We start from the raw sequence: 25,321 nt of genomic DNA, 5'->3' as shown, positions 1-25,321 counted from the left end.
AGTCGCAGAGCCCCCGTTCCTAGAGCGGCAGCGCGCGCTGACAGGGAACACGCGTGCGCAGGGAGACCGGCGTTCCGCGGTCGTCTTTCTGTCAGTAGAGGTGGAGACCGGGATCGGACCTGAATCGGGTCGGTGCCCGTTGCCGCCGCCATCATGTTCCGCTGCCGCGTGGCTACCAGGCTAGTGCGGGCGCTGGGCCCAAGGTCACGGGGCCGTGCGGGGACAGGTGAGCGGGGGTTTCGCCGGCGTGGCCTGAAAGGGGAAGGCAGGGCAGGCGGGGGGGTGGGGGTGCGAATCTCCAGGAGGTCTTTCCAGAAGTCCCTCAGTCTCCCCTTCGGGAAAATGGGTTCAGTGCTTCCTTTGCTGCAGTACGATTGCCATAGATGACGTGTCTTTGTTTTTAGGGTACATTAAACACACACACACCCGCTAATTCTGAGCGTTGGTAACATGTTCACAACTAGTTACGAAATTGCTTCATTCGTTCCAGATGCCCACATAAGGAAATCAGTTCCACCTGCTTTGATTCTCGGGGTGGGGGTGGGCCAAGGAGAGCTATTTAGGATGGAGTTGCCAGCTAACCAAAAACAAAGAAAACCTCCGAGGTACCGCATAATGCACAAAGTCAATGCGAAGATGACGCTTTATTCCAAGGAAGTTTATGGGTCGTTATGACGCTATACTTCTGCAAAGGTTGATGTCCATGCCAAGTCTCCCCCAAAGCTCTTAAAGGGGAAAAAAAAAAACCGAGGACCAACGTAATATTCCCAAGCAGGTCTACCTGGAAGTTATCCCTGCTGATTTCAGTGGGGCTTATTAATTAAGTAATAAACATGTGTAAAGTACAGATATGTAGCTACCCATTTCACTCCCGGAGGGACACTCCATTGTCTCTTGAGATAGATGGATGCCAGCAACAATTCCAGATCTTTCCAAGTGAATGGAACTCACTTTTCTATCCTAAAAGGTAGAGTTATTGGTCTTGCAACCAATTATTACTGTTGTTTCATCCTTTGCTTCCATCCTAAAAAGCCTTTGTTGGCACCCATATGTTAATAGCCTACATTTTTTGAGAACATTTATTTATTTATTTATTTATTTTCAAATTGGTTAGGATTGAAGTTAGGATGGTATTAAGAGGCCAGAGAAGAGAATTTGGTAAACCTAAATGGGCAAATATCAAAGTACAGTGCCAAGAGTCAACAAACCCTCCTGGTGTTGGTTAATCAAATGAAAAATTTCAAGAAGAGCCCAGCTCTTCATACATACATGTTCATATATCTAACTAATTGGTCAGTGTAGATATTTGGCTGTTGAATTCCTAAAATGATCTCATTTCTGAATTCAAGAACGTAAGCCTATATTTCTCCCTGGTCAATTATAAAAGTGTTTGCTTGGAAATAAGTCTCAAATCATTTTGGTGCAACTTCCCTGTTGATCTTTTTTGAGGAATGGAATGTGTGTTAGTTGTAGCTTCTTCTGTTTTCAAGTAAAATGCGGTTATAGTAATGAAGAAAGAAGTGAGTGGGGATGCTGGAATATTTAAAGCTTAGCTCTCTGCATCTCTGACAAGTCTGATTCTGTACACATTAATGGTGCTTAAAGTCAATGATTTCAGTGAGCTTAGGAATACCTTAGCTCTGCATAGACTTGGGCTGCAAGACTCATGTGACTAAATTGTAGTAGGCGTGATGGGGAAAACAGACTCCCATTTACTTAACCTTTACTATGTCATTGAAGGTGTCAAATCACAGCTGAAGCAGACTTGTATTGGATCAGGAATTCCACATAGGCAAGTTAGCAAGCTGATGAAGGAGGGACAGAGTGCTTTCTGCCACTCCTTCACATGTTTGCTGCACTTGTAAGCCTCCTTTAAACAAACAAACCAGTCTGTTTTTCACTCACAAGAGCAATGTCCCTTATGAGTACAAAGCAGGTAAGTAAAAATTATTGCAGGTTTCTAATGCTATGGGACTTAGTAACAGGGAGAAGTTAATGGGTGCTTATGAACAGTTACTCTTGTTTTTGGAAATCACTCCACTTGTCTGTGGACAGGAATGGAAAGCCAAGTTGTCAATCAATGCTTTTAGTCAGTGTTAAACTTATTTCTTGGCTGTGGCCTCAAAGCTTGCTATGGTTCTAAGTTGTGGCCTTAGAGTTGCCAATGATGTAGATTACTATTGGTACCTTTGAGTGTATTCTGCTGAACCCAGTTGCCAACTGAATTTGACCAAGAACTGTTGCACACTTGCCTGGGAGGAAGTATCACTGAGTGTGGCTAATATACATGTATAGGATTGCATATGATAGGTATAAGATTGAAACAAAAAGTTTTCAGCAAGCATCTAAAAGATTATAGTGATGGTGCCTGCCTAATAGCAATAGGCAGGGAGTTTCAAAGTACAGGTGCTTCCTAACAAGCCATGATTGCTAGCCAACCTGAAGGCATGGCTTGGAGATCATGGCCTCTTAGGGAGCTACAAACCATGATTCTTGGTTCAGACATAACAGGGAACCAAGGTTTTGTGGTTTGCTTATCCTGTTTGCCCCGGGGAAGACTAAAGTGGGAGTGATGGGACAGCATGTGTACCAGCCTATTTCATATTCACAATAAACCACGGTAAGCCAGAATATCTATTATGTGGCTCTTGTCTCTTAACTTACAAGGTGATTGCAAGGTGATTGTGAATATAGAGGGGGGGGGAGGGGAGGAACCTTGTTGTGAGCCACTTGAGCCCCTTATTTTAAATCCGAGGCCCACCTTTGTGCTTTGCATTAGAGGGTAAACAGCTCAATTTTTATCTTTTGGGATGTCTCAGTGAAATAATTTTAGTACCAATGTAGCACTGGCTGTGAAACAAGTAGATTGCTCAACTGTCAATTTATAACTTAGCTGGTGTATTAAGGTACACTGTTGACTATTCTCCCTCCTAACAAATTGTGTTTCCAGGCAACTTCTTTCAGCGATGGAAAGTTCCCTTAGAAGTTCAGCTGAGCAGACAAATGACTAGTTCTGGTGTTCCGGGAGGCAAAGGCGAAAATACTGTCTTTGCCTTTCTTGTGGGCTTATCCGCCTTAGGAGCAGGGGCCTATGTAAGTAGAAAGGCCTGATGGTCAAGAAAAGAGCAAGATGTCTCCTGCTACACGGTGGTCATTTCTCTTCTAAGCTCTCCTTTGGTTTCTGCTCTCCCTGCTTCTCATCTCTGTTTCTGTGCTTCTCTTCTCCGTCAGCAAAATCTCACAGGAGCAAAGTTAAGCCTGGCTCAAAAGTCAACCTTTTCTCTCATTGTTTCAGTTATCTCACGAGAAGGGCAAACACTATATATCCACAAACAAATGGCTACTTTGTCTGCTATACAGTGGTACCTTGGTTCTTGAACCTTGGTTCTTCCATTCTGGAAGTCCGTTCGACTTCTAAAACGTTTGCAAACCAAGGCTTGGCTTCTAATCTGGGGCTGATTGGCCCCAGAAACAATGCCAACAGCTGAAACAGATGTTCAGCTTCCAGAAAACATTCGCAAACTGGAACACTTGTGGGTTTGCAGTGTTTGGGAGCCAAGCCGTTTGGGAACCAAGGTACCACTTTATTGAGTTTGTACAGAAACTAGATTGAAATTCTATGTTTATTCTTACTGGTTGGAAGAATTCTGATATTTTTTGTAAAGGAGAGGTCTTTTTTAGCAATGATTGCATCATACACTGAGCTTGTCCCTAAACACAGGCTGATACACTTGTTTAGCCTGAGACTTCTGTTTATTGCTGCTTTCCAGACACATTATAATGCTGTAAATGCCATAGCTTATGACATTAGCAGAAGATAAAGCCATTGTTTTAGTCTCCAAGGAAACTTGCAGATTTGGTGTTCTGGTATTCCTGGAGATTGGGTATATGCAAATTTGGTTTAAGGATTTTCCTCCCACGATACCCTTTTTTCAAAAGAAGGTCAGTTATGAATTATTATTTAAAATCAGATTCTTAAATAGCAGGACTTAACCGAGGGAAAAAAAAGGAACATTGGCTTCATTCTTAAATTATGGTTTGGTCACCAGGATCAGACCTCAGAATTGTTGCACTTCTTGCACACTCTGATTCCCTTCCTAGTTTAAGTATACCGTGGGTGGCTGTTATGTTCAACTCAATCAAACTATGGTTTGCCTCCAAAACAGATTTGGAAATCCATTTCAAACCAAGATTCCAGGCCATCACTGGAAAACTTTGGGGAAAGAATGGGTACATGAGCCTGATGCGTGAACCTGATAGCAGAACAATTGGTTTGTCTGTTCTTTGAGAATTGAACCCCTGAGTCTTTAAGCAGTTGGGATCTGCAGGATGCTTTGATTGCGTTTGTGCAACATGTTCTTAGTTCTTGCCTCATTTGTCTTGCTTTGATGCTGTTCTATCTCAGCAAGCTTTCCATGGCCCACTGGAGACCCTTTTAAAATAGAAAAGCTGCTATTATTCAGTGTCTCTTCTTCTTGCCCCCAACCCCGGTGAAATCCTGCGTCAGCCACTGGTGCCACTACTGACCAGCTATTTTGGAGTTGGGATTTGGGAGTAGCTGCCAGGAACTGTGGGACTAGGGAGAATGGGTGTAAGAAATATTTACCGTATTTTTCGCTCTATAAGACTCACCAGACCACCAGACGCACCTAGTTTTTGGAGAAGGAAAACAAGAAAAAAAATATTCTGAATCTCAGAAGCCAGAACAGCAAGAGGGATCGCTGCGCAGTGAAAGCAGCAACCCCTCTTGCTGTTCTGGCTTCTAGGATAGCTGTGCAGCCTGCATTCGCTCCATAAGATGCACACACATTTCCCCTTACTTTTTAGGAGGGAAAAAGTGAGTCTTATAGAGAAAAAAATACGGTACTACTGATTTGGGAGTAGCTGCCAGGAACTGTGGGACTAGGGAGAATGGGTGTAAGAAATATTTACCAGGTCAGACAAGTAGTTGATCTGTCCAGGGCCATTACCAAGTCACAGTCTATTACTAGCCTGGCTATTACGAGTCATCCATTGTCTCTTTGTTGAAACCCTTTTACTAGGAAAGCTTTTGCGTTGGACTTTGCCTATATAAAGCATAGCTTACAATTAAAGCATTAGGTTTTCTAAACAACAAAACAATATATAAAGATATTGTTCTAAGTAATATTTATTATACTAGCTACTTTTAACCTGAGGTTCCCAGTGGTCTCTGATCCCAGTGGACTGGCCAAGTCTAACCCTTCTTAGCTTGAACACCTACGCAGCATCAGATGCTTCCCAAACCATTCAGAGGATCTGCCCATGGAACACACCAAAATCATTTTCTAAAGGGAAACTGCTGGGGACAGCCTAAAACACTCTTCAAAGGAGCTAATAACTGATGTTGTAAATGAAAAGAGGCCATCAAGCTGCCCATTGTTTTGGCAACTGAATGGTGACAATTTTCCAGGGTTTGGGGCTGAGATATCTCCCATGACCTACTTCCCGATACTTTTTTTAAAGTGTAGATGCCAGCAATTGAACTGGAGACTTGTGTATGCAAAGCACACACTCTACTCTTTGCATGTGCTTCCTCTTCTAAAAAAAACAGTATAGGGTATGGGGTGGACAGTTTGAAACCTGTTTTGGTGGAGACATGGGTAAATCTAGTGCATTGTGCAAATGTACAGTTACCTGCCACCTTAATACATTATGCTGGGTTCCTTGAACAGAGAGATGTGAATAATCTCAGAAAGCAACTAGATGGAGATTCAGAGTGTGCCTCTCATTTATTTTGAATGATAGGAAAGGACCTTCGGAATAGTGTGAACCTCTTGTGCAATGTTGCCACTTCATACATCGTCATCATCATGTCAAAATCTTTTGGACCCAATCCAAAGAAGCAGCAGAACCTTTGCAACTGCTGGTGGTAATGGGAAAGAATTGTGGCATCTGGGAGTAAGACAAACACCTGCTTTAGCATTCTCTTCTGCAGAATAATTTCATGAAATAGCAGATGTTATGTGCAGACCTCATCTTCTCACATGCCTCAGCTGCAGGAGGGGAAGGCAGTGGCTGTTCTTGAACAAGGCTGCTTCTTTTCATGGTCAAAGCTAAGTCTACAATGAATCAGGGATGAAAAGAGTCCTTTTCTTTACTATAAATGAACACCTTCTGTCTTTTAGCATACTGGTTTTGACACAGCCCTTGCTCACCCCAAGATCTGTATAATCCAGTGTCCTAATTTCATACTCAGAGCTCTCTGCTTCCTTTCCCTCTTCTCTTTCCTCCCTGTCTCCTTTTACAGTTTTGCAGTGCCTGCATCTCAGACCCCCTTCTAGATCGCTAACGTCTCCAGGTGCTCCTGGCAAGGGCAGCAGCAACCTAATGTACTTCTTAATTGTAGGAGGAGCAGTTACGGGGGCAGGCGCTTATGTAAGCTGCTTTCCATTGAGTTTGGTTGCCGGGGCTGGTGGGTGGTGCATGACATAACTGAAGCTTGCCATTTCATGCTGGCAGTCTTAAATATTCACAACCTAATCTTTCTATAAAATCGAGCTTTACTGCAGCCTTCTCCAACCTGGTGCTCTCTAGTTGTTGTTGCACTACAACTCCCATCAGCACTGACCTTCAGCCATGTTGGCTTGGCCTAGTGGGAGTCCAAATAAACATCTAGAGAGTGCCAGGTTGGGGAAGGCTGACTTTGGAGTTCATGCTTCTGGTTGTGATAAATCAAATGCTTGTCTTTGCTCCTGCTGTCTTTGAAGGCTCAGCTTCTTTGTTGATTGATGTTGATTCTCTCTCTGTCTATCTCTCTCTGTCTCCCCATCATTATTCTTTTATCTTACATAATTTTGTACCTGTTTAAGAAGAACCTTGCACACTTTTTCATTTTTAGCATTTGCTAACTTTCCTTTCTCCCCCACGTCTTCTCCCTCATATTTGTGTGATTTTTGCTTCTTGCTAATAGATGCTTTAATTCACTTTTTGCATGGAGTTGGGGTATCCTGTTACTTTTTCAGACCCCCTTTGGGGAAGTATACATGGTTTGATTTATTTACTTTATTTTGAGAGGGGAAGAAATAGTCCACAGGCACACTTTGAACCAACTTATTTCTCAGCAATATAACTCCAGTCGGCAGCGACTTTCACTAAAGGCAACATTTGAGTACAACTACCCTGCTGAGACTTGTCTAGCCTCTCAAGACCACAGCCACTGCTTCCCCCATCCCACAGCTGTCTTGCCCCTGCATTGATGGTGCTTTAAGAGAGCAACATTTGGATTTGGCCTCTGAGCCCAGTAGCTGCTGATCCATGGATCAGGTTTTCCAGTTGTCTGCACCTTTATATGTTTGCTGAATCTAAGCCTGGCCAGTCCTCTGTAGCAACCTTCACTTGGAGTTGCAGAAATTCTCTCCCATCTGCAAAAGGGGACTCTCAAATTACCCATTGCATTTTAAGCCCACAATCTTTGTATAAAATGTCTTCCCACTGCCCTCCCCTGGGGAGGCAGATGCTTCCCTTTTTTTGTTTTACTTCCTTGGAATGAAGCCACTTTTCCTGAGTGTGCCGGGTGGACAAAAGCCAATCAAATGCAAAGATAAATGCAAAGATAAACCAAAATGTATGTCAAAATTGTCACCTGTTTGGTTGTCTAGGCGTACAAGACATTAAGAGAAGATCAAAAGCGGTATAATGAGCGCATTGCAACAATGGATCAGCGCCCCGAGCCGGATGCAAAACCCCTGTCAGGTATGTATCTAGCTTTATCAGGATTGCCTCAACCTTTAGAAGAGGGATGTGCAACACCTCCAGATGTTTGTGTAACACCTCCAGATGTTGTTGAGCTCAAGCTCTCATCACTCCTGACAGCTGTCCATACTGGCTGGGGCTGATAGGAGTCAAAGCAGGTCCCTGCTATAAAATGTTGGTTTGCAAGCTGGGATCTGCAAAGAAGAGAGTTCAAATGAGGTTCTCTGTTTAAAAAGGTTTTACCATCATGTAAGGAAACGGAGCTGTCAACAGAGGGAAACAGGCCTTTAGCAGTCAGATTCTGAGCAAATACGACCCTATCCTGTTAGCTGTAGCAGAAATCGCCATCAAATTAGCATGTTGGCCTGATCTGCGTGTGACGTGAAGTTGCATTCTGCTTACCTGCACAGGGCAGCTTTCCAAATTGCATCTCCTCTCTTTCCAGAAGCAGATGCTGCCTCCCAGAGCACAGCAGGTGAGAGAGGGCTTCAAGACAGACAGACTTTGTATCCTTCCCACCACCACCAAAGTATCTTTGATTAGTGTTATTTTTACAATGTGTGCTGGTTCAAAAATAAATGCTGCAGTGGAGGCTATGATGGAGCAGCTGTCCGCTCTTCTGTTTTGGATTATAGGGAAGGAAGAGACGTTTTTTGGGTTCCCCGGGGAAAATTCTGTATTTTGCCCCTGTGCTTGGGCTTGTGATCCTGGTGTGGTTTTGATGCTACTGTGAATACAGGAAGCTGCTTTCTACAGGGTCAGAGCAGTGATCTGTCTAGCTTAATATTATCTCCTGCCCTCCAGGGTTTCCTGTCCCTACATGGTGATGTCAAGGAATTTAACCTGGATTTAAGCTTTAGGCTGACCCTGTTTGTCTCTTTGGAGTAACCACCATTGTTTTGGAGGGTTTGCTAAGTTGTAGTAAGGCTTACAACAGGAGCAGAGCACCTGTACCCCTCCAGGTGTTGCTGCAATTCACATCACACCTGACAGTTGTTTGTGCCGATAGGTGGTTTTAGGTAAGCTACTGTCCTCTCAGCTTCAGCCCCTCATTTCCAATCTGTGGGTGGCATTATCAACCTACTTCATAGGGGTGTTCTGAGGATTGCAACAATGAAAATATCAGGTGCATGTTGAATACATGAAGTCACTATATTACACACTAATATTGTTTCTTTGGTATTAAAATTATTCTCGGGCAGAGAGATAAGACTTAGCTCTTTTCCCTTTCTGTTTCTTTTGGACGAGAAACCTTTTTCTGTTCGGGTGTACCTTTGTGGTTGCCTTCACTGTCCACTTGGTTATCTGTTGCTTGCAGCCCAAGAAACAGAAGCAGCCGCTCGCTCAGAAGTTCCGTCCCATGCTCCTTTCCTACTAATTGGTGGAGGCACTGCTGCTTTTGCTGCAGCCAGATCCATCCGGGCTCGAGATCCTGGGGCCAAGGTAAGTGACAGAAGCACAGAGTTTGGCTGTGACATCAAATTTTCTTGTACTTGTTGAGGTTCTCAAGGTAAATATTTCCACTGCCTCGTGTCCAAGGTATTGATTGTGTCTGAAGACCCTGAACTTCCATACATGCGGCCCCCACTTTCCAAAGAACTGTGGTTTTCAGATGACCCAGATGTCCCAGAAACGCTGCGGTTCAAGCAATGGAATGGTAAACAGAGGAGGTGGGTTTCTTGTTCCTCCCTCACTACATATTCCCCCAAATTGTTGCAAAATGATAATCAATGTGAGTGTTTGAGACTTGGAATCCAAAGCAATGCCCTGGAAAGTATCTGCTGTTACCCAAATAGGTGCCTCATGTTCCTGCTTGGCAATGAGATGAGTGGTGCAGAATAGGTCCCTCGAAGTCTGGTCAGAGCTCTTTACTTTGCTGGTTGAAATCTTTGTTCCCTGCTCCCTGTATGGATTTGCTAGCTGTTCCTGAGGTACCTCCTCCCTCAAGTGCTACAGCTCTTTCCCAACTGAATAAATTTGGAGCAAAAAAGTTGGGTTGTTATCTGCAGGTTGGGACGTTGGCTCCTAGATGTGCTTGTTGCCGGGATCCTTGCAAACAGTGATGGACCTCTTGGCTCTTGGTCCAGCATGGCTCATTGTATGTCCTTGAGCAAGAGTGTATACTCAGGGTTGCTCAACACAGATGAGTTACGGCTTAAGTATTGAGAGATTGTGAATTGCTTACCTTGTACCTTTAAAACATGGTGGGGGACCATGAAGATTCTGTGTTTTAAAAAAAGTATGAGGTCAACCCATCCCTGGCACGAAGGATCCTGGTATCTTTCCCAATAATTGCTTTTGAGTTTTAAGTTTAATGTACAGTTTAGTATTTTTGTCCAATTTTGTTGACCAAAAGCTAAGGGCTCTCGAGGCAGCTTATGATCCATTGAATGATATAATAATCCAACAGTAAGCACAATAAAAATGGGCACCCTGTATAATAATAACCTGCAACAATAAAATAACAGCAGCAGCCAGTCTTAAGCATCAAGTGTTGTTCCTAACTAAGATTTTGCCTGCTTTTAAATATTCATCAAGGATTGACTTTCACTGGCCTCATGGGGCAGTGAATTCCACCCAGAGGGTATCACTACCCAGAAGTCCTAATCTTCAGCTGCCTAACTTGAGGAGAGTAGTGCAAACACTTTGAAGCAGGGTCACCTCTGGAGATATTAAAACAGGAATAGGCAGTGTAGGGTCTTCCAGGCATTGTTGGACTACCAAAACCCACCAGCCCCAGGGCCAGTGGTCAGGGATGATGGGAGATGTCATCTAACAGCAACTGGAGGGGACCACATTGGCCACTACTGGGTTTGAGTATGTGGAGGTATACATGGGAGGAAGCATGTCTGAAGATAATGGCTACTTAGAGTGGAGCATCACTTTCTTCCATCTTATTTATCACCCCACTGCAGTATATACTTCCAGCCACCTTCATTCTATGTATCTGCACGTGACCTGCCTCACTTAGAGAATGGTGGAGTGGCCGTCCTCACTGGAAGGAAGGTTGGTGTAGCATTGATTACATCTGTTTCATCAGTACCATATCTGAAGGGATTTATATCCTCTCCTTTGTTTCTTGAAACCAAAGCAGAATCAATAATAAACCCAATCAGTGTCAAAACTGAAAGAGATGCCGCTGTATATAAAACAGCATGATACCCAATTTTAGCAGGGGGCTGGCAGAAGGGTCATAGCTCATCGGCGGAGTGCATGTGTTGGCTGTGGAAGGTCACAGGTTCAGTCTCCGAGTCAAACTGGGAAAGACCTCTGTTGGAAATGGTAGAGAGCTTTTTCTGCCAGTCAGTGTACAGACAACGTGTATTTAGATAGTTCAGTAGCCTGACTTGTACTAAGGTTGTTTCCTATGTTCCTAGGGAGGAGAAATGTTAAAAGGCTCACAAAAATTAAAAAGGGCTTGCCTGGTGCCAGAAGATAAGAGTTGGCACCAGGCAATGGATAGTTTGTTCCATAGCAGTGGTTACCTCCATTTCTCTTCTTGTCACCCAAGCCAGGGGAGCCCATAGGAGGTCCTCTCAAGATGATGTAGGCAGGAGGAGGAACCTCAGGTCTCAGGGGCAATGTTGGCCCTCCAAGCCTCTCTGCTTAGCCCCCCACCTTAGGCGATGACTCATACCAGCCCTTCTCTTTATCCTCCTTGTGTGTGTTTTCCTGGCTGGAATTCATCCTTGAACTGCAGTGATGCACCCTGTTTGCCTGAATGTAGAGATAGAGGGAATGAGAATCTTTGGCTTTTACATGGCTGAATGAAGCCAGCTGTACAGAAGTAAGAGTTAGAACCATTTCTCTGCCCACTTTGCCTCTGGCCCCACACACCACTGGCAAGCAAAGGTTACTTGTTAGGGCAGCTCTTCCCAGCCTTAGATCCCTAGACATTGTTGGACTGCAACTCCCATCATCCCTAGCTGGCAGGACTGGTGGTCACGGATAATGGGAGTTGTAGTCCCAACAACATCTGGGGACCCAAGGTTGAGAAAGGCTGCATTAGGGAATGCTGCTCAGGTTCTGTGTGTTCACTCATTTCTGTGCGAAACATGAGCTTGTGTTTGACTTGCAGGTGGTCCACATGGACATCAGAGGCAACATAGTGAAACTTGACAATGGTTCAGAGATCTCCTACGACAAGTGCTTAATTGCCACAGGTTAGGATGTGGAGGCTGCCTCTTTTTCTCTTTCAGTCTGCAGTGGGTGGACATGGGGTGTATTAGCCAAGATGCCAGAGGGCTCTGATATTATGCCTAGGTGTGATTTTGGTATTTCATTTGTGTCCTCAGGTGGTTCTCCAAGGAATCTTCCTGTGATTGAGAGAGCAGGCAAAGAGGTGCAGCAGAGGCTCACCCTTTTCCGGAAGGTAATCTGAAGAGGGGAACCATCTTTTGACCAACAATTGATCCATCAGTTGCCATGATGAATTTATGCTTATTAATTGACTCGTTTTTAAGAAATTGTATTGAACTGAAAGCTTATTGATTCCCCCCTAAAAAGCATATTAAAAAAAGAAAATGCAAAGCAGACAAGCACTAGTGTTTCTTGAACATCTCAAGATATGAAAGATATCAGAAAATCCCAGAGCAATTTCTCATTTTTTCCTTGTCTTCTTCCCCACCTCCCTGCCACCCCAAATTTATAACATTAGATGCAAGTGTCTTTCATGTGTTGTTTTTCCTGAGTTTGTGAGTGTGTAGAGAGAGAGAGGGAGAGAGTTTAATTTCTATCCTGCTTTCCTCACAAAGGAGCCCAGGGTGGCAGACAACAAAGTAGTTGGAACAGTGCAGTTGATTTAAAATAAAAGTATTAAAAACATTGGAAACAATAACAAACTTTTAAACATGTTAAGAACATTTTTAAAATGTTAAAATGTGCAGCAAATGAAAAATATTTTTCTAGACTGTCATCCGCAAAGAACAGGTTCTGTGCCCCATTTAATTTGGATTGAAATCTTGTCCATAACCAAGAGTTTTCATAGTTACCAAATCAACTTGTAAGGTAAAGGTACCCCTGACCATTAGGTCCAGTTGTGGACGTCTCTTGGGTTGCGCGCTCATCTCGCTCTGTAGGCCGAGGGAGCCGGCGTTTGTCCGTAGACAGCTACCGGGTCATGTGGCCAGCATGACTAAGCTGCTTCTGGGGAACCAGAGCAGCACACGGAAATGCTGTTTACCTTCCCGCTGGAGTGGTACCTATTTATCTACTTGCACTTTGACTACTTGCACAGTGCTTTCAAACTGCTAGGTGGGTAGGAGCTGGGACCAAGCAATGGGAGCTTACCCCGTCGTGGGGATTCGAACCGCCAACCTACTGATTGGCAAGCCCTAGGCTCAGTGGTTTAACCCACAGTGCCACCCGCGTCCCTAATCAACTAGTAACAAACAACAAAAGCTTGGCTTTCCTTCAAACTGCTAGCTTAGTTTGCATTGACTTTCATTGTTTGATAATGTCTTCTCTTATTTTGCTTTATTGTGTTGATATTGTATCTGTGTTGCTATGTTGCTTTTAGAAGGCTTCTTTAGAAGGAAAAAATGGGGTGTGGATATTCAACTGAAAAAAATGGGGGGATTTGTCGTTTTTGCACTGCTCAGTCACAATTTGGGTGAACTGCAGATTCTCACCTGTTGGTTATGGAAAGCCCACATCCCTGTCTTGTGTTACCTGTAGACCTCAAGCAATACCAAAAGAGAATGGGCTCCTAGGTCCTCTGCTCGCCTTGTAGCTCACTGGTCTCAGTGAGAAACTATAAACTAAGAACTTTTCTGATTAATGTACTGAGCAGTGACACCGTTACTAACACTGACTAAAGAGAACCACTGAAATGCTCCCCTGTCTCCTTGCAGGTTGAAGATTTCCGTTCACTGGAGAAAATTTCCAGAGAAGTCAAGTCAGTCACCATTATTGGCGGTGGTTTCCTGGGTAGTGAGTTAGCCTGTGCTTTGGGGCGAAGAGGTAAGCGTGACCTCTGATTAGTGAGAGTCTGCAAAGAGCAGGAGTTGAGAGTGTGATACCAGGGTATAAATAGCCACTGGATCATCAAGCTTATTTGGCTACACCACTCTTACTCCCTGTTCAAACCTGCTGCTGTGGTGATGAGCAAGGCAAGAATTTTAAAGCGCTCTGCCACGATGCAAGGACTTAGAAATGAGAATAGTGGAATAAACACAGTGAGTTGCCTTGCTCGGAATGAATCAGTCGGGTCTGGATTGTTTTCACTGCAATTAGGTCAGCTTGGCAGCATGTGAAATCTCACATGTTCCGCCCATGTTCAAATTTTTGCCTTTTGATTTACTTCTTGGAGTTGTTGTTGAGAGACACACTCTCTTGAGAACTCGTAAGGTTAATTGTAGACTAGATGTGCTAAGTCTGTTGTCCTTTTAAAAAAATGACTGGCTTCTTAGCCCTCCATCCTCACCGCTGATGACTGGAGGTCCAGCTTATATCTTCCCAGGTTCTGAAACTGCACCAGAGGCTGCCCAGCCACCCCCCCCCCAAGATTCTCTTCTGCAGTGATGAGGACTAGAATGTTGTTAATGTATTAAATGTGGCTGTTCTCAGGATACTGAAGTTCTGTTCTCCTGCATGGGTGATTCTGGGAGCTTGGAGCACAACAGCCCTGCCTAAGTGGTGATGTGTACCAATTTCCCAGGAAGCCAAGCAGACAGACACCAGCCTTGAGGAGTTTCTCACTTTTGAGTGTGCAGAAGTCTGCTGGGTATAAAAGAAAGCAGGAGTACATGCATTTACTAGCTTTTGCTGTGACTAATCTTGTTCCCAGCCTCAGTCTTGTGTGTGCACACGCATGCACAGGTGTTTAAATATTCATATGGCACCTCTTGGTCTTTTGCTCCCAAGGTATCTTACAATAAATCTGTCACTCATTCGTGCATGCAAGCAGCATCAAGAAGCAACCATATCAAAGCATCAGCACTGAAAATAAAAGCGGGAGATAAAGCAATGGAAGCGAACACCTGCAGTCTTCCTGCAAATTGAGAAAATTGTAAAATGATATTATCCCCCAAACAATCAGTGAATTCTATTGACTTGATGCCAAAAGCTAACACTGATGGTGCTGTTGGGGGAATTTTGGATTACATACCCAATAGCCTGTAGGTTCAGCCTTGACAGCCAATAGAACCCAGACACCAATTGTCAGTCAAACAGGATTTTTATTTAGGTGTTGCAAGCAGTGGCGTAGCGTGGGTTGTCAGCACCCGGGGCAAGGCAAGTAATTTGCACCCCCCCCCCCGCTGCACTGTCCCTCCCCCATATAGTCCCTCGCTCTCTCTCCGCACCGCACCGCACGCCTGGCACCCTCCTCTCCACAGTGGGCGGCGACCCGGCAGCTCGGATCGGATTTGCACAGCCAGCACTGCAGTGAGAGAGAGTGAGTGAGCCAGGTAGGGGCAGAGAGCTGCAAGTGCGAGCACGCCCCCCCCAGATGTTGCACCTGGTGCTACGCCACTGGTTGCAAGGCCAGCGCAACACAACCTGAACCAGCAAGTAGTTGAAGGGTGGCATCCCAAATTTGAAAAAAGCACAAGCTTTTTTGTTATGTCCATATATGGCAGTACTTCTGCCAATTAGCTTCTACTGGTTTAATTGCAAGCCATAACAACTTTCTTACCTTTTCCTCCTTGGTAAAGCTAAAGCTAAAGGGACCCCTGACCATTAGGTCCAGTCGTGGCCAACTCTGGGGTTGCGGCGCTCATCTCGCTTTATTGGCCGAGGGAGCCGGCGTACAACTTCTGGATCATGTGGCCAGCATGACTAAGCCGCTTCTGGCGAACCAGAGCAGCTCATGGAAACTCCGTTTACCTTCCCGCCGGAGCGGTACCTATTTATCTACTTGCACTTGACGTGCTTTCGAACTGCTAGGTTGGCATGAGCAGGGACCGAGCAACAGGAGCTCCCCCCGTCGCGGGGATTTGAACCGCCGACCTTCTGATCGGCAAGTCCTAGGCTCTGTGGTTTAACCCACAGCGCCACCCGCATCCCTTTCCTCCGCCTAGTTACAGCTATAGTCCTGTGTGCATGCAATTTCATCCTTCTCTTGTGGTTCCCTTGCAAACATAGCCTTCACTTGCTCAACCCTTCTCACACACATTCCAACTTTTAATTTTATGGGCATGTCTGTGGAGGGTATTTCCTGCACTGGGTGCTAGTTCAGAAAAGACTCTTTTTCCAGGTCTCTTCCTGCTTACTCTGTGAAGGTGGGGACACCTGAAGGGCCTCTTAAATCACGGACAGGTTTAAATGGGAGAAATACAATCTTTCATGTACTCTGCTCCTAGGCCTTAGGGCTTAAACCAGCACTTTGAATTATGCCCTAAAACAAATTGTAGCTCACACTCTCCAATTCCCTTTGCAGCACAGTCAAGGGGCCTAGAAGTGATCCAGATGTTCCCAGAGAATGGCAACATGGGCAAAGTTCTTCCTGAGTACTTGAGCCACTGGACTACCAACAAAGTCAGGCGAGGTAAGGCCCTTCCTTTTCTGCCTTTGTGCTGGAGCTGTTGAGAGGCTATCCTTAAGCACCCAGACACATGTCAACCTGGGCTGTAGACTGGCATGATCTGATTTTGAGGCTGCAACAGCCTCTCAGCAGGAAGACTTGCATGAGAATTGTCTCCAAGCCCTCTTTCTGTTCCACAGTCCTTGTGCAATGAGGCAGCTCTGCAGTTTGATCCTAGGAGGCAGAGCTGAGGCTTGCCACCCCAACATTCTTATCTCATGCCTGCAGTATGGCCATGGCACATTTTCCTAGCTGCTTAAAGCATATCTGCCCTGCCGCTTACATCCAAAGCAGCCACCTAGCATCTGCATTCTGACTCCCTGTGCAATTGCTACTCTGCGTTTTCACTCTTTGGACAGCCAGGTGTAGGCTCCTTCCTGCAGCTCGGGAGTGGGGAACTGCTGTTGTGCAGGCTGAATCCGGCTTGCAGCAGATTCGCACCCAGCTGCAGTTTCACCTCATCTCTCCCAGCAACTTGCAGGAATGAGGAGCGAGTGCTGCGTTCCTCTCCTGGTGAGCCGGTTCCGTTTCTGTGTTGGCCATGAGAAAGAAAAAGATTATTTTTGAAGGGGAAGGGGGGGGGGACTGGCAGAAACAGAATTAAAGCAAATGTCTGCTGGTATGTAACTCCCCCCACCCCACCCTGGAGAGAATGTGGCTCTTGACGTAAAACGCTTCCCCACTTCTGTGCACCCTGCGTTGCAACCCCTCCTTTGATCTCCCTGCTGTCAGCTATAACCAATAGGCAAGATCCCTTTTTGTAAACTGCATCCCAGCCTGCCATGCCTCTGTAATTGCCCTGCCATGTCTCTTTCTGCCTTAGCTATTAATGTTCCCCCTTAAGCAAAAGCTGGGATAGCTCAGTTGGCAGAGCGCGAGACTCATCATCTCAGGTTTGTGCGCTCGAGCTCCACGTTGGGTAAAAGATTCCTGCATTGCAGGAGGTTGAAGTTGATGACCCTCGTGGTCTCTTCCAACTCTACAATTATATTATTCTAATCCCCCACCTTCTCTCTCTCTCTCTGCTGCATTGTAATGGTTGGTGGCACTCCTGTTCCATCCCTGCATGTTTAGTTTATGAAGCTCCTAAAGTTTGCACAGATTTATTAAAATGCCACAGTCCCTGCCTGCAGGCTGATGAGCCTAATAGATATGAAAGCCCAAATGGAGTGTGGAAGAACAGGAAGTCAAGGCATGTATAGGCACTCACTCATAAAGTTAGCATCCATGCGCACACTTCCGGTATTGAAAGAAAAGGTGGGAGGCAGGAGTGCAATGCTAGCAATTACAATGAGCATGGGGGAAGCAAATTGATCACTGGCTTTAAATTGAAGGTGTTGCATCACCAGCACTGTTCCTTTTGCTGCCCTGGGGTGAGCTGGATGCTGTCCAGGTCTTGACCAACCCTGCTGCTGTATCTTTTCTCTGCCTGGCTCTGCTCTGACTGGCAGCAAGGCAGTGTGTAACCTTCAGGCATTGCTAGGGTTGCCATATTTCAAAAAGCAAAAATCAGGACACCCCAGATTTTTTAAAGAAGATCCCAAAAGTTGTTGCCCTGCCTGAGATCCAGGATGAAGCACCACGTTTTGGAAATTCCCCCCATACGTCAATTCCACCTTTGAAATCCCAGTAATGTCCGGAAAAATGCAGACATCTGGGAGCCCTAGTAATGCTGTCCTTCTCCACTGTATCTCTCTGCCTCCTGCCATCAGGCAGTAGTTGTTTTCTGTGCTTTACTTGCAGAGGGAGTGAATGTGATGCCCAATGCCATTGTCAAGTCTGTATCTGTTGTTGGAAACCGGCTGCAAATAAGACTGAAGGATGGAAGGAAAGTGAGTACTGGGCAAGTGACAAGATGGATCACCTGCCTTTGCCATGTTCTGCCTCCACTGTCAGAGCCAGTGCAGTGGTTCCTCGGGTTAAGTACAGTGGTGCCCCGCAAGACGAATGCCTCGCAAGACGGAAAACTCGCTAGACGAAAGGGTTTTCCGTTTTGGAGGTGCTTCGCAGGACGAATTTGCTATGGGCTTGCTTTGCAAGACGAAAATGTCTTGCGATTCCTGGGGGTTTTTTTTCGCTCCCCACCCCCTTTTTCTAAGGCACTAAGCTGCTAATAGCCTTTTAGCAGCTAATCCGCTAATCCCTTAAGCCTTTAATAGCCGCTAAACCGCTAATAGCGCTAATCCGCTAATCCACTAATGGGCTTGCTTCGCAAGACGAAAAAACCGCTAGACGAAGAGACTCACGGAACGGATTCTTTTCGTCTTGCGAGGCACCACTGTACTTAATTCATTCCGGAGGTCCATTCTTAACCTGAAACTGTTCTTAACCTGAAGCACCACTTTAGCCAATGGGGCCTCCTGCTGCCGCCGCGCCGCGATTTCTCTTCTCATCCTGAAGCAACTCGAGGTACTATTTATGGGTTAGTGGAGTTTGTAACCTGAAGCGTATGTAACCCGAGGTACCACTGTATAACACTTGTGAATAATGTTACTGGAAACCACAGGAGGGAAGAGTGCTATTGTGATCAGGTCCTGCTTCTTCTTATGTTTATGTGTGTCTGTCTGCGCACAAAAGGAGTGAATTGTGGTCATAATATAACCCAACACTCGGTTCCTGCTCCCTATTGAAACCAACTTAAGTCGGTGTAACTGAAGTAAATGCCTAGTCTTTCCCCTCTCCACCCCAGTTAAGCTGACTCCTGTTTCACTCCTTTTCTTCTGCTTTCTCCTCTCTATCAAATTTTGGACTGTAAGCACTTTGGGGCTAAGACTTCTAAGTGTTGGCAGCCACATAGTACACAGGTAGTTTCATTGGAATTAAAAAACGGTCTGCTTTTTCTGTTTTTTCAGGTGGAAACCGATCACATTGTGGCAGCTGTGGGCCTGGAGCCCAATGTTGAACTGGCCAAGTCAGCTGGCCTGGAGGTGGACTCAGACTTTGGGGGCTTTAGGGTCAATGCAGAGCTCCAGGCCCGCTCCAATATCTGGGTGGTAAGTGTGTTTGTGTATGTATGGAGAGAGCGTCTGAATGGGCCTGAGCTGCTGGAGAGTTTACTGAATATAAAGATTTAGTACAGGCAACTCCCCACTTAATGCAGTTGTTATGTTCTGGGGCCCTGTGTGCCTAAGTAAAATTGCATAAAATGGGATGCACCCCTAAACACCCTTTAAACACCTCTACCACTCTCTCTTCAATCCATACAAAAAAATACTGTATCCAAAAGTATCCATAACTGGAATTAAAGCTCTGGGGATAGCTGGAGGATGCGCGGGAAAGCAGTGCTGCTCCTGAGCTACCCCGCACGTCGGCTATTAGGCAAGGAGGCTGAGCAGCCAATACAAATCCCTGCTGTGCCTCTGGTCTTTTGGGGGCTTCCTCCACCCTCACTGAACGCTTCAGTGACTTTTGTCAGAGAACCTCTCTCCCACCATTTCCAAGTTTGAATTGAACTGTTTAATTATTTCCCAGTACCACACACAAATTGATCACTCTTAAGGGGGGGGGTGGACACACACCTGTATAATAAGAGCATCAATTATTATTTAAAGTGCTTACATACATGCAGCTTTCCAGGGCAAAGCTCTCCCAATGTGGTTTACAAAAGAGAACTAGCTTTACGTACACATCATGAACATTATGCTTACAAATGACCTGCAGAATGATCCACTTGCAATGCTTCCAGTTTAGCCCTCTCCACCCCCACCCTCAATTATTTATCCATCACCCTGTGATCTATTTCACTGTGCCTGTTCATCTGTGGTTCCCCTGCCCTGTCTCTGCTTCTTTCTTTGGATGGTCCAGTGCCTCGGAACTTTGTTCTAAGGGTGGAAAGGTTTTGGAAGTTGAACAGCAGTCTGTTTTGGATATGGTTTCAACCAGTGTTTCCTAACCTGAAGACTTCCAGATGTTCTTGTACTACAACTGCTGTCATCCCCTTTGGCTGGGGCTGATGGGAGATGGAGTCATAACTATCTGGAGGTTGGAGAAGTCTGTTTTTAGACTGTCTTAATTTTCCTCCAAAACTCTTCACACCTGTATGCCGGACAGTAATTCAGCAGGTCATAGACCTGGGTCTAAGTACAATGGAGAGGTGGCTACAGCTGTTTCTCGCTTGAATGGTCTCAGCAATGGAAATTGGTTGCTGGAGGAAGTGGGGGAGACCAAGCTCTGTTTTTATCTAATCACAATGGAGGAGTGCCCAAATGCTGTTTTCTCTCCCTCTGGATGATGACAGTTGGAAGAAACATCCAAGCATGTTGCTTTTAAGGAGCAGGGGTTAAAGGAGAATGACATGCTTGTTGGCATGGAATCTAGTAATGTGCATGGGATGCTGAGAAACTGTTCCCATTTAAAGCGAAGAAAGTTAAGCTTCTGGTCATCGTGACACAAATTTCCTACTCCCCAAAAGAAAATTTCTAAGGGTTCCTGACTGTGACTAGCAGCATATTCAGTGCTGAATATGGGACAGCTTCATTCTGCTCTAGTTTTAATCACTTTCCAAAAGCCCATTTCCTCTTTTTCCATCTCCACCAACGCTGCAAGCATTCTTAAAAAGAGTTTCAGGCCACCTTTCCCAGCTGGAGACCAACAATGCCCAGATTGAAGCCACGGTGGTGCTTTGAAGGACCTGATAAATCTCTCATTAATTTGACCTTTCTCTGCCCAGTCCTCACCCTTTGCACCTTTCCCAGGCAGGGGATGCTGCTTGCTTCTATGACATCAAGCTAGGCAGGCGGCGTGTGGAGCACCATGATCACGCTGTGGTGAGCGGAAGGCTGGCAGGAGAGAACATGACGGGAGCAGCAAAGCCATATTGGCACCAGTCCATGTTCTGGTAATGTGGATTCTCTTGTTCTGTCTAATTTTGCTCAGGTTGAATCTTCCTGGACCTTTTCAATGTGCTGCATTTGCATCAACTTGGTGTAGCAAAGTTGTAGAATCTGCCTTTCATATTAACTTCACTCTGTTGGTTCATTTGGCCCAGTATTGTCTGCTCTTGATAGAAAGTGGCTCTCTGGGGTCTCTGGAAGAGGTATCTTCCCCCTGTGTTGGTGCCTGAGATCCTTGGTAGGAAATACCGGGAACTGAATCTGGGGGTTTATGCACTAAGGACCATTGCTGGCAGTGTGGAAAAGCTGCCACAAAAAGCACAAGCTCTGTTACAGGAGCTAAACGGCCGTGTCACATCCTAAATGTTCATCTGAGATCTGATCTACACAAGCAGTAGAATAAGGTGGGGATAAGATGATTAGGCTATAGATTGAGGTTGGTTTTTGAATGCTCCCTTAATATACAAAACAAACAAACAAAAACAAAAAACCTGCACCCAACAACCTACAAGAAGAAAGCAAGGAGAGGTTCTGACATTTCTTCCTGATATGCTTTCCCTTAATTCTTGGATACATTACTACTACTACTGCTGTTACTATTATTATTATTATTATTATTATTATTCCTCACCCCTTGCAATATGAAATGGAATATTCCTTTCCTCATCTCAGAATTCCAGACATCTCCCCCAAGGCTCCTACCTCTGCTACATGCAGGAGTAGCCAACATGGCACGTCTCAGTTGTTGTTGGACAACAGTTTCCACCATCCTTAACTATTGGCCATGCTGGCTGCAGCTGATGGTGTTGGAATCCAACAGCATCTGGAGAGCACCACGTTAGAAGGGGCTGCTATAACGAAAAGCTGTACATATTCTGCCAAACTAGGATTTGGTGCGGTGGCCAGTGTCCTTGATGCTTCAGCTTTTATTTAAAATAAAGAGGAAAGTTCTAGTTCTTAGGGCATTAAAATGGTTGAGCAGAGTGATCCAGGTACAATCCAGCATCACCTGTTAAAGGATCTCAGGTAGCAGTTGATAGGGAAAGTCTGTTACAGTAGATCCTGGACAGCCACTACCAGTTACAGTGGGCAGTTCTAGGCTTGGTGGACAGCAGTTGACCTGGATGAGGCAGCTTTGGATATCTGTTGGGTTTTCAGTGGGTGGTACTTTTACCCCTGCTCCTTACTTCCCATGAGTTGTCTGTCTGTGTGTCATCTATCTACCATAGAACTGGGAATCAAGGCAGCTCACAAAAATGAAAACAAACACGGATAAAACACATATGGCTAAAAACATGTTCACATGAGTAGAACAAATGCATCTAAAAACAACCAATGACATGCCACTCTGCATAATACCTGTGACAGCATTTTGTTTTTCTTGTAATCCAAGAGTTATGCTCCAAAACATTGGTTGCTTTCAGCCCCATTATAAAAACATGGATGCAGTTGGGTTGTTTTTTTTTTAGACATGCCAGCCTTCCTGGGCTATAATAAAGAGATTCAAGATACTGCAGAGCCTCTCTGTGTTCAGTCATTCTTTCTTTGTGCTTTGAGAATGCCAGTCACAACCTGCCTTGGATTTCTGAGCTAGCCCTTACTGTCTTTGCTTGGTTCTTTAGGAGTGATCTGGGCCCAGATGTTGGTTATGAAGCTATTGGTCTTGTGGACGGCAGCTTGCCCACTGTGGGAGTGTTTGCTAAAGCAACATCAAAGGACACCCCAAGATCAGCCACAGAGGAATCAGGTGAGACTTCGCTCCTTAACCATGCTATGCTTGGGGGCTTAGCTTCAGTTTTTCCACTGGTTGATTCATAAAAGAGTCATCTTCGGTTGGAGGAAGTGTTTGTTTCTTCTCATAGGGGTAGCTTTTGATTTCTCCCTTGGAGTGAAACGCAACCTACTAAAGATTATCCCAGAAGTGGGCAATCCGTGCCCTTCTGTATTGGACTACAGTTCCCATCATCCCTGGCCATTAGCCATGCTGACACCAGCTGATGGGAGTTGTAGTCCATCATCATATGGCGGGCCACCGGTTGGGGGACCCTGGCATGCAAGGCAGGCAGGAGAGGAGAGCCCAACAGGCTGTGCACAAGGCTAAGACCAAGTTTATTCTAGGGACTGGAATCCGCTCCGAGAGTGAAACGGAATTAGAAGCACCAGAGCTCAAGGTCTCGGCCGCCTCGCCTTCCAGCCTGCAGGCCCCACAGCAGGGAGAGGACTACGGGAAAGGCGTCATTTTCTACCTCAGGGATAAAGTGGTGGTGGGAATTGTGCTGTGGAACATTTTTAACCGGATGCCAATTGCTCGAAAGGTAAGCAGCATGAATCTGGGGGCAGGTTTAGTCATGGGGTGTGCCATTGACATCCACATGGCTGCCATTACTTAACCCACTGGTCTTCAACTGGTGGGTCAGAACCCACTAGTGGGCTTCAGAGTGATCCAGGGTGGGTCACAACAGGAGTGTTGCCATTGTGCAGACATACGGGAAAAGATTAAGAAATGCATGTTTGGGTTAAAAGTAGGCCCTGGGGCTGAAAAGGTAGAAGATACATAACTTAAAAGAATCATATCATGGGCAAAAAGAAGCACTCCCTGTAGAAGCCACTTGCAGCCTTTTGATAGTCCAGAAGTAATAGTTCCGTTGATGCACCCTGTGGTACTCATTGCCTCGAGATGCTGTGTTTGGCCGTTAGCATCAGTGGTCTTCAGAAAGGATTTAATTTTTATTTATTTATTTTTAAAAAAGGGCCAACAGAACTAGAACTGACTTGTCTGCCAAACTCTGAAGCTGTAATCAGACTGTTGTGAATAGGAGATGGGCAACTCTCCGTGGATGAGATGTCAGTGATCCAGTAGGGTGATGCTAGTGAAGATACAGACAGTGCTTCTAGGGAATGTGTCATTCTCCATGTGTTCACCCATATATCTGGTGTGATACCCTTGTGCTCGGTCTCTGTGGCTATTTAGAATAACTGCAGCACACCAGTGCTTCTCCAGCTCACACTTTTTTCCGTGTGGCAAAAACAAGAAGAAGACCTTGCAAATAGGATCTAGCTAGCATAAAGCAAACTTTACAGCCATAAATCTATAGTGAACTGCAAGGTAGGAGGCTTGGAGGTGATACTCCTGATAGCCTAATGGAAGAGAAGTACAGGGCTGGTTTTCTTGCCTGCCTTGCACAACAGCTAAGGAACAGAGAAGGCAGGATATGAGTCCTCAAGATTACACGAGTAGCTGGATTTCATTTAGGGTCTTGTCATCTTGTCCCCCATATAAATCAGGACTATTTGCCCTGTCTGGGAGCTGTTTTCTAAGACCTTGGACAAGGGTATTTCCTAGCCCTGCCCCCTCCCTCTATCAGGAGATGCCAGGGAACAAACCTGAGAAACAGCGTTCTACATCTGGCCTAGGTTCTATCTCATCCCAGGTTTTGCAGATTAAGTATGTTGCATTGCATCTAATCTGTTTTCTGAGATAGTAACAGTGCTGAGATTGGCCCGGGGGCAGGGGGGCTTTTCAAAAAGGACACCCCATGGTGTTTGATAGCAGAGTGGAGTAAGTGGCAGTTCAGGAGCTTCAGCTGAACAGTGTAGGCTCATAGCAGGTAAAGGAACACAAGGCAGAAGCTGCTTTATTTCTCTTGCAGATCATCAAGGATGGGGAAGAGCACGCTGACCTCAATGAAGTTGCCAAGCTCTTCAACATTCATGAGGAATGAGTGTCTCGCCCAAATCCGTGGTCTGGAATGCATTTGGAAACTCGAGAGATGAAGGCCTAGCACCAGGCTGAATGGGCTTGTCTGCTTGTGTGCCCCCTCCCTGTCCTGCCCACCAGAGTGTGTGTGAATATTTGTGAATGTTTGTAATGGCCCAAGACTTGGGCTCTCTTTGCACCATGAATTAAACCGGATTCTAAATAGCAATCGTGGCCTGTTTCCTGGTAACCTCCCTGCTGCTGATTGGACACTGGCAGTGCTTTTCTTTCTTTCTAGAGAAATAGGTGTTGGTACTCACCATGAAGTTGTTACCATAAGTGCCACAATTTTTAAACAAAAAAAAAATAAAAAATTGAGGTGCTGGTACTGCATACCCTTGAGTACCCCCTGGGAAAAAAAGCACTTGAGCAATGGTCATGTGAAGGTTAAGGTTGGGCAGTCACGGTGAAAAACAAGCCGCTCCTTTCTGACATCAGCCTTTGAGTGGGAACAACTGTGCTGGGTAGGAGTGAAAATCAGGAGCTTCAGAGACC

General features: G+C 45.4%; 1 protein-coding gene across 7 annotated transcripts; it reads left to right on the top strand.

Moving 5' to 3' along the window:
• Position 1: 1 nt before the first annotated feature.
• AIFM1 (apoptosis inducing factor mitochondria associated 1) lies at positions 2 to 24,995 on the top strand. 7 transcript variants are annotated; one of them, XM_083424233.1, is made up of 17 exons: positions 2 to 226; positions 2,951 to 3,093; positions 7,620 to 7,713; positions 8,159 to 8,188; positions 9,032 to 9,156; positions 9,253 to 9,383; positions 10,629 to 10,719; positions 11,792 to 11,876; positions 12,009 to 12,085; positions 13,566 to 13,674; positions 16,094 to 16,201; positions 17,981 to 18,069; positions 19,090 to 19,230; positions 20,932 to 21,074; positions 22,692 to 22,816; positions 23,188 to 23,384; positions 24,720 to 24,995. In XM_083424233.1, exons 1-17 carry the CDS (start codon positions 154 to 156, stop codon positions 24,789 to 24,791), a joined length of 1,833 nt encoding a protein of 610 aa, XP_083280359.1. In that variant the 5' UTR covers positions 2 to 153; the 3' UTR covers positions 24,792 to 24,995. The 7 variants fall into 7 exon arrangements, with proteins under 7 accessions (XP_083280359.1, XP_083280362.1, XP_083280361.1 ...); XM_083424234.1 differs by lacking the exon at positions 2,951 to 3,093 and adding an exon at positions 6,269 to 6,396 and having other exon boundaries at positions 49 to 226; XM_083424236.1 differs by lacking the exons at positions 2,951 to 3,093; positions 8,159 to 8,188 and adding an exon at positions 6,269 to 6,396 and having other exon boundaries at positions 28 to 226.
• The last annotated feature ends 326 nt before the right edge of the window (positions 24,996 to 25,321 follow it).

Source organism: Podarcis tiliguerta, assembly GCF_965153285.1.
Source record: "Podarcis tiliguerta genome assembly, chromosome: Z".
NCBI classification, from domain to species: domain Eukaryota; kingdom Metazoa; phylum Chordata; class Lepidosauria; order Squamata; family Lacertidae; genus Podarcis; species Podarcis tiliguerta.
The sequence above is the reverse complement of the archived record's forward strand: the minus strand, read 5'-3'. Positions and strand labels throughout refer to the sequence as shown.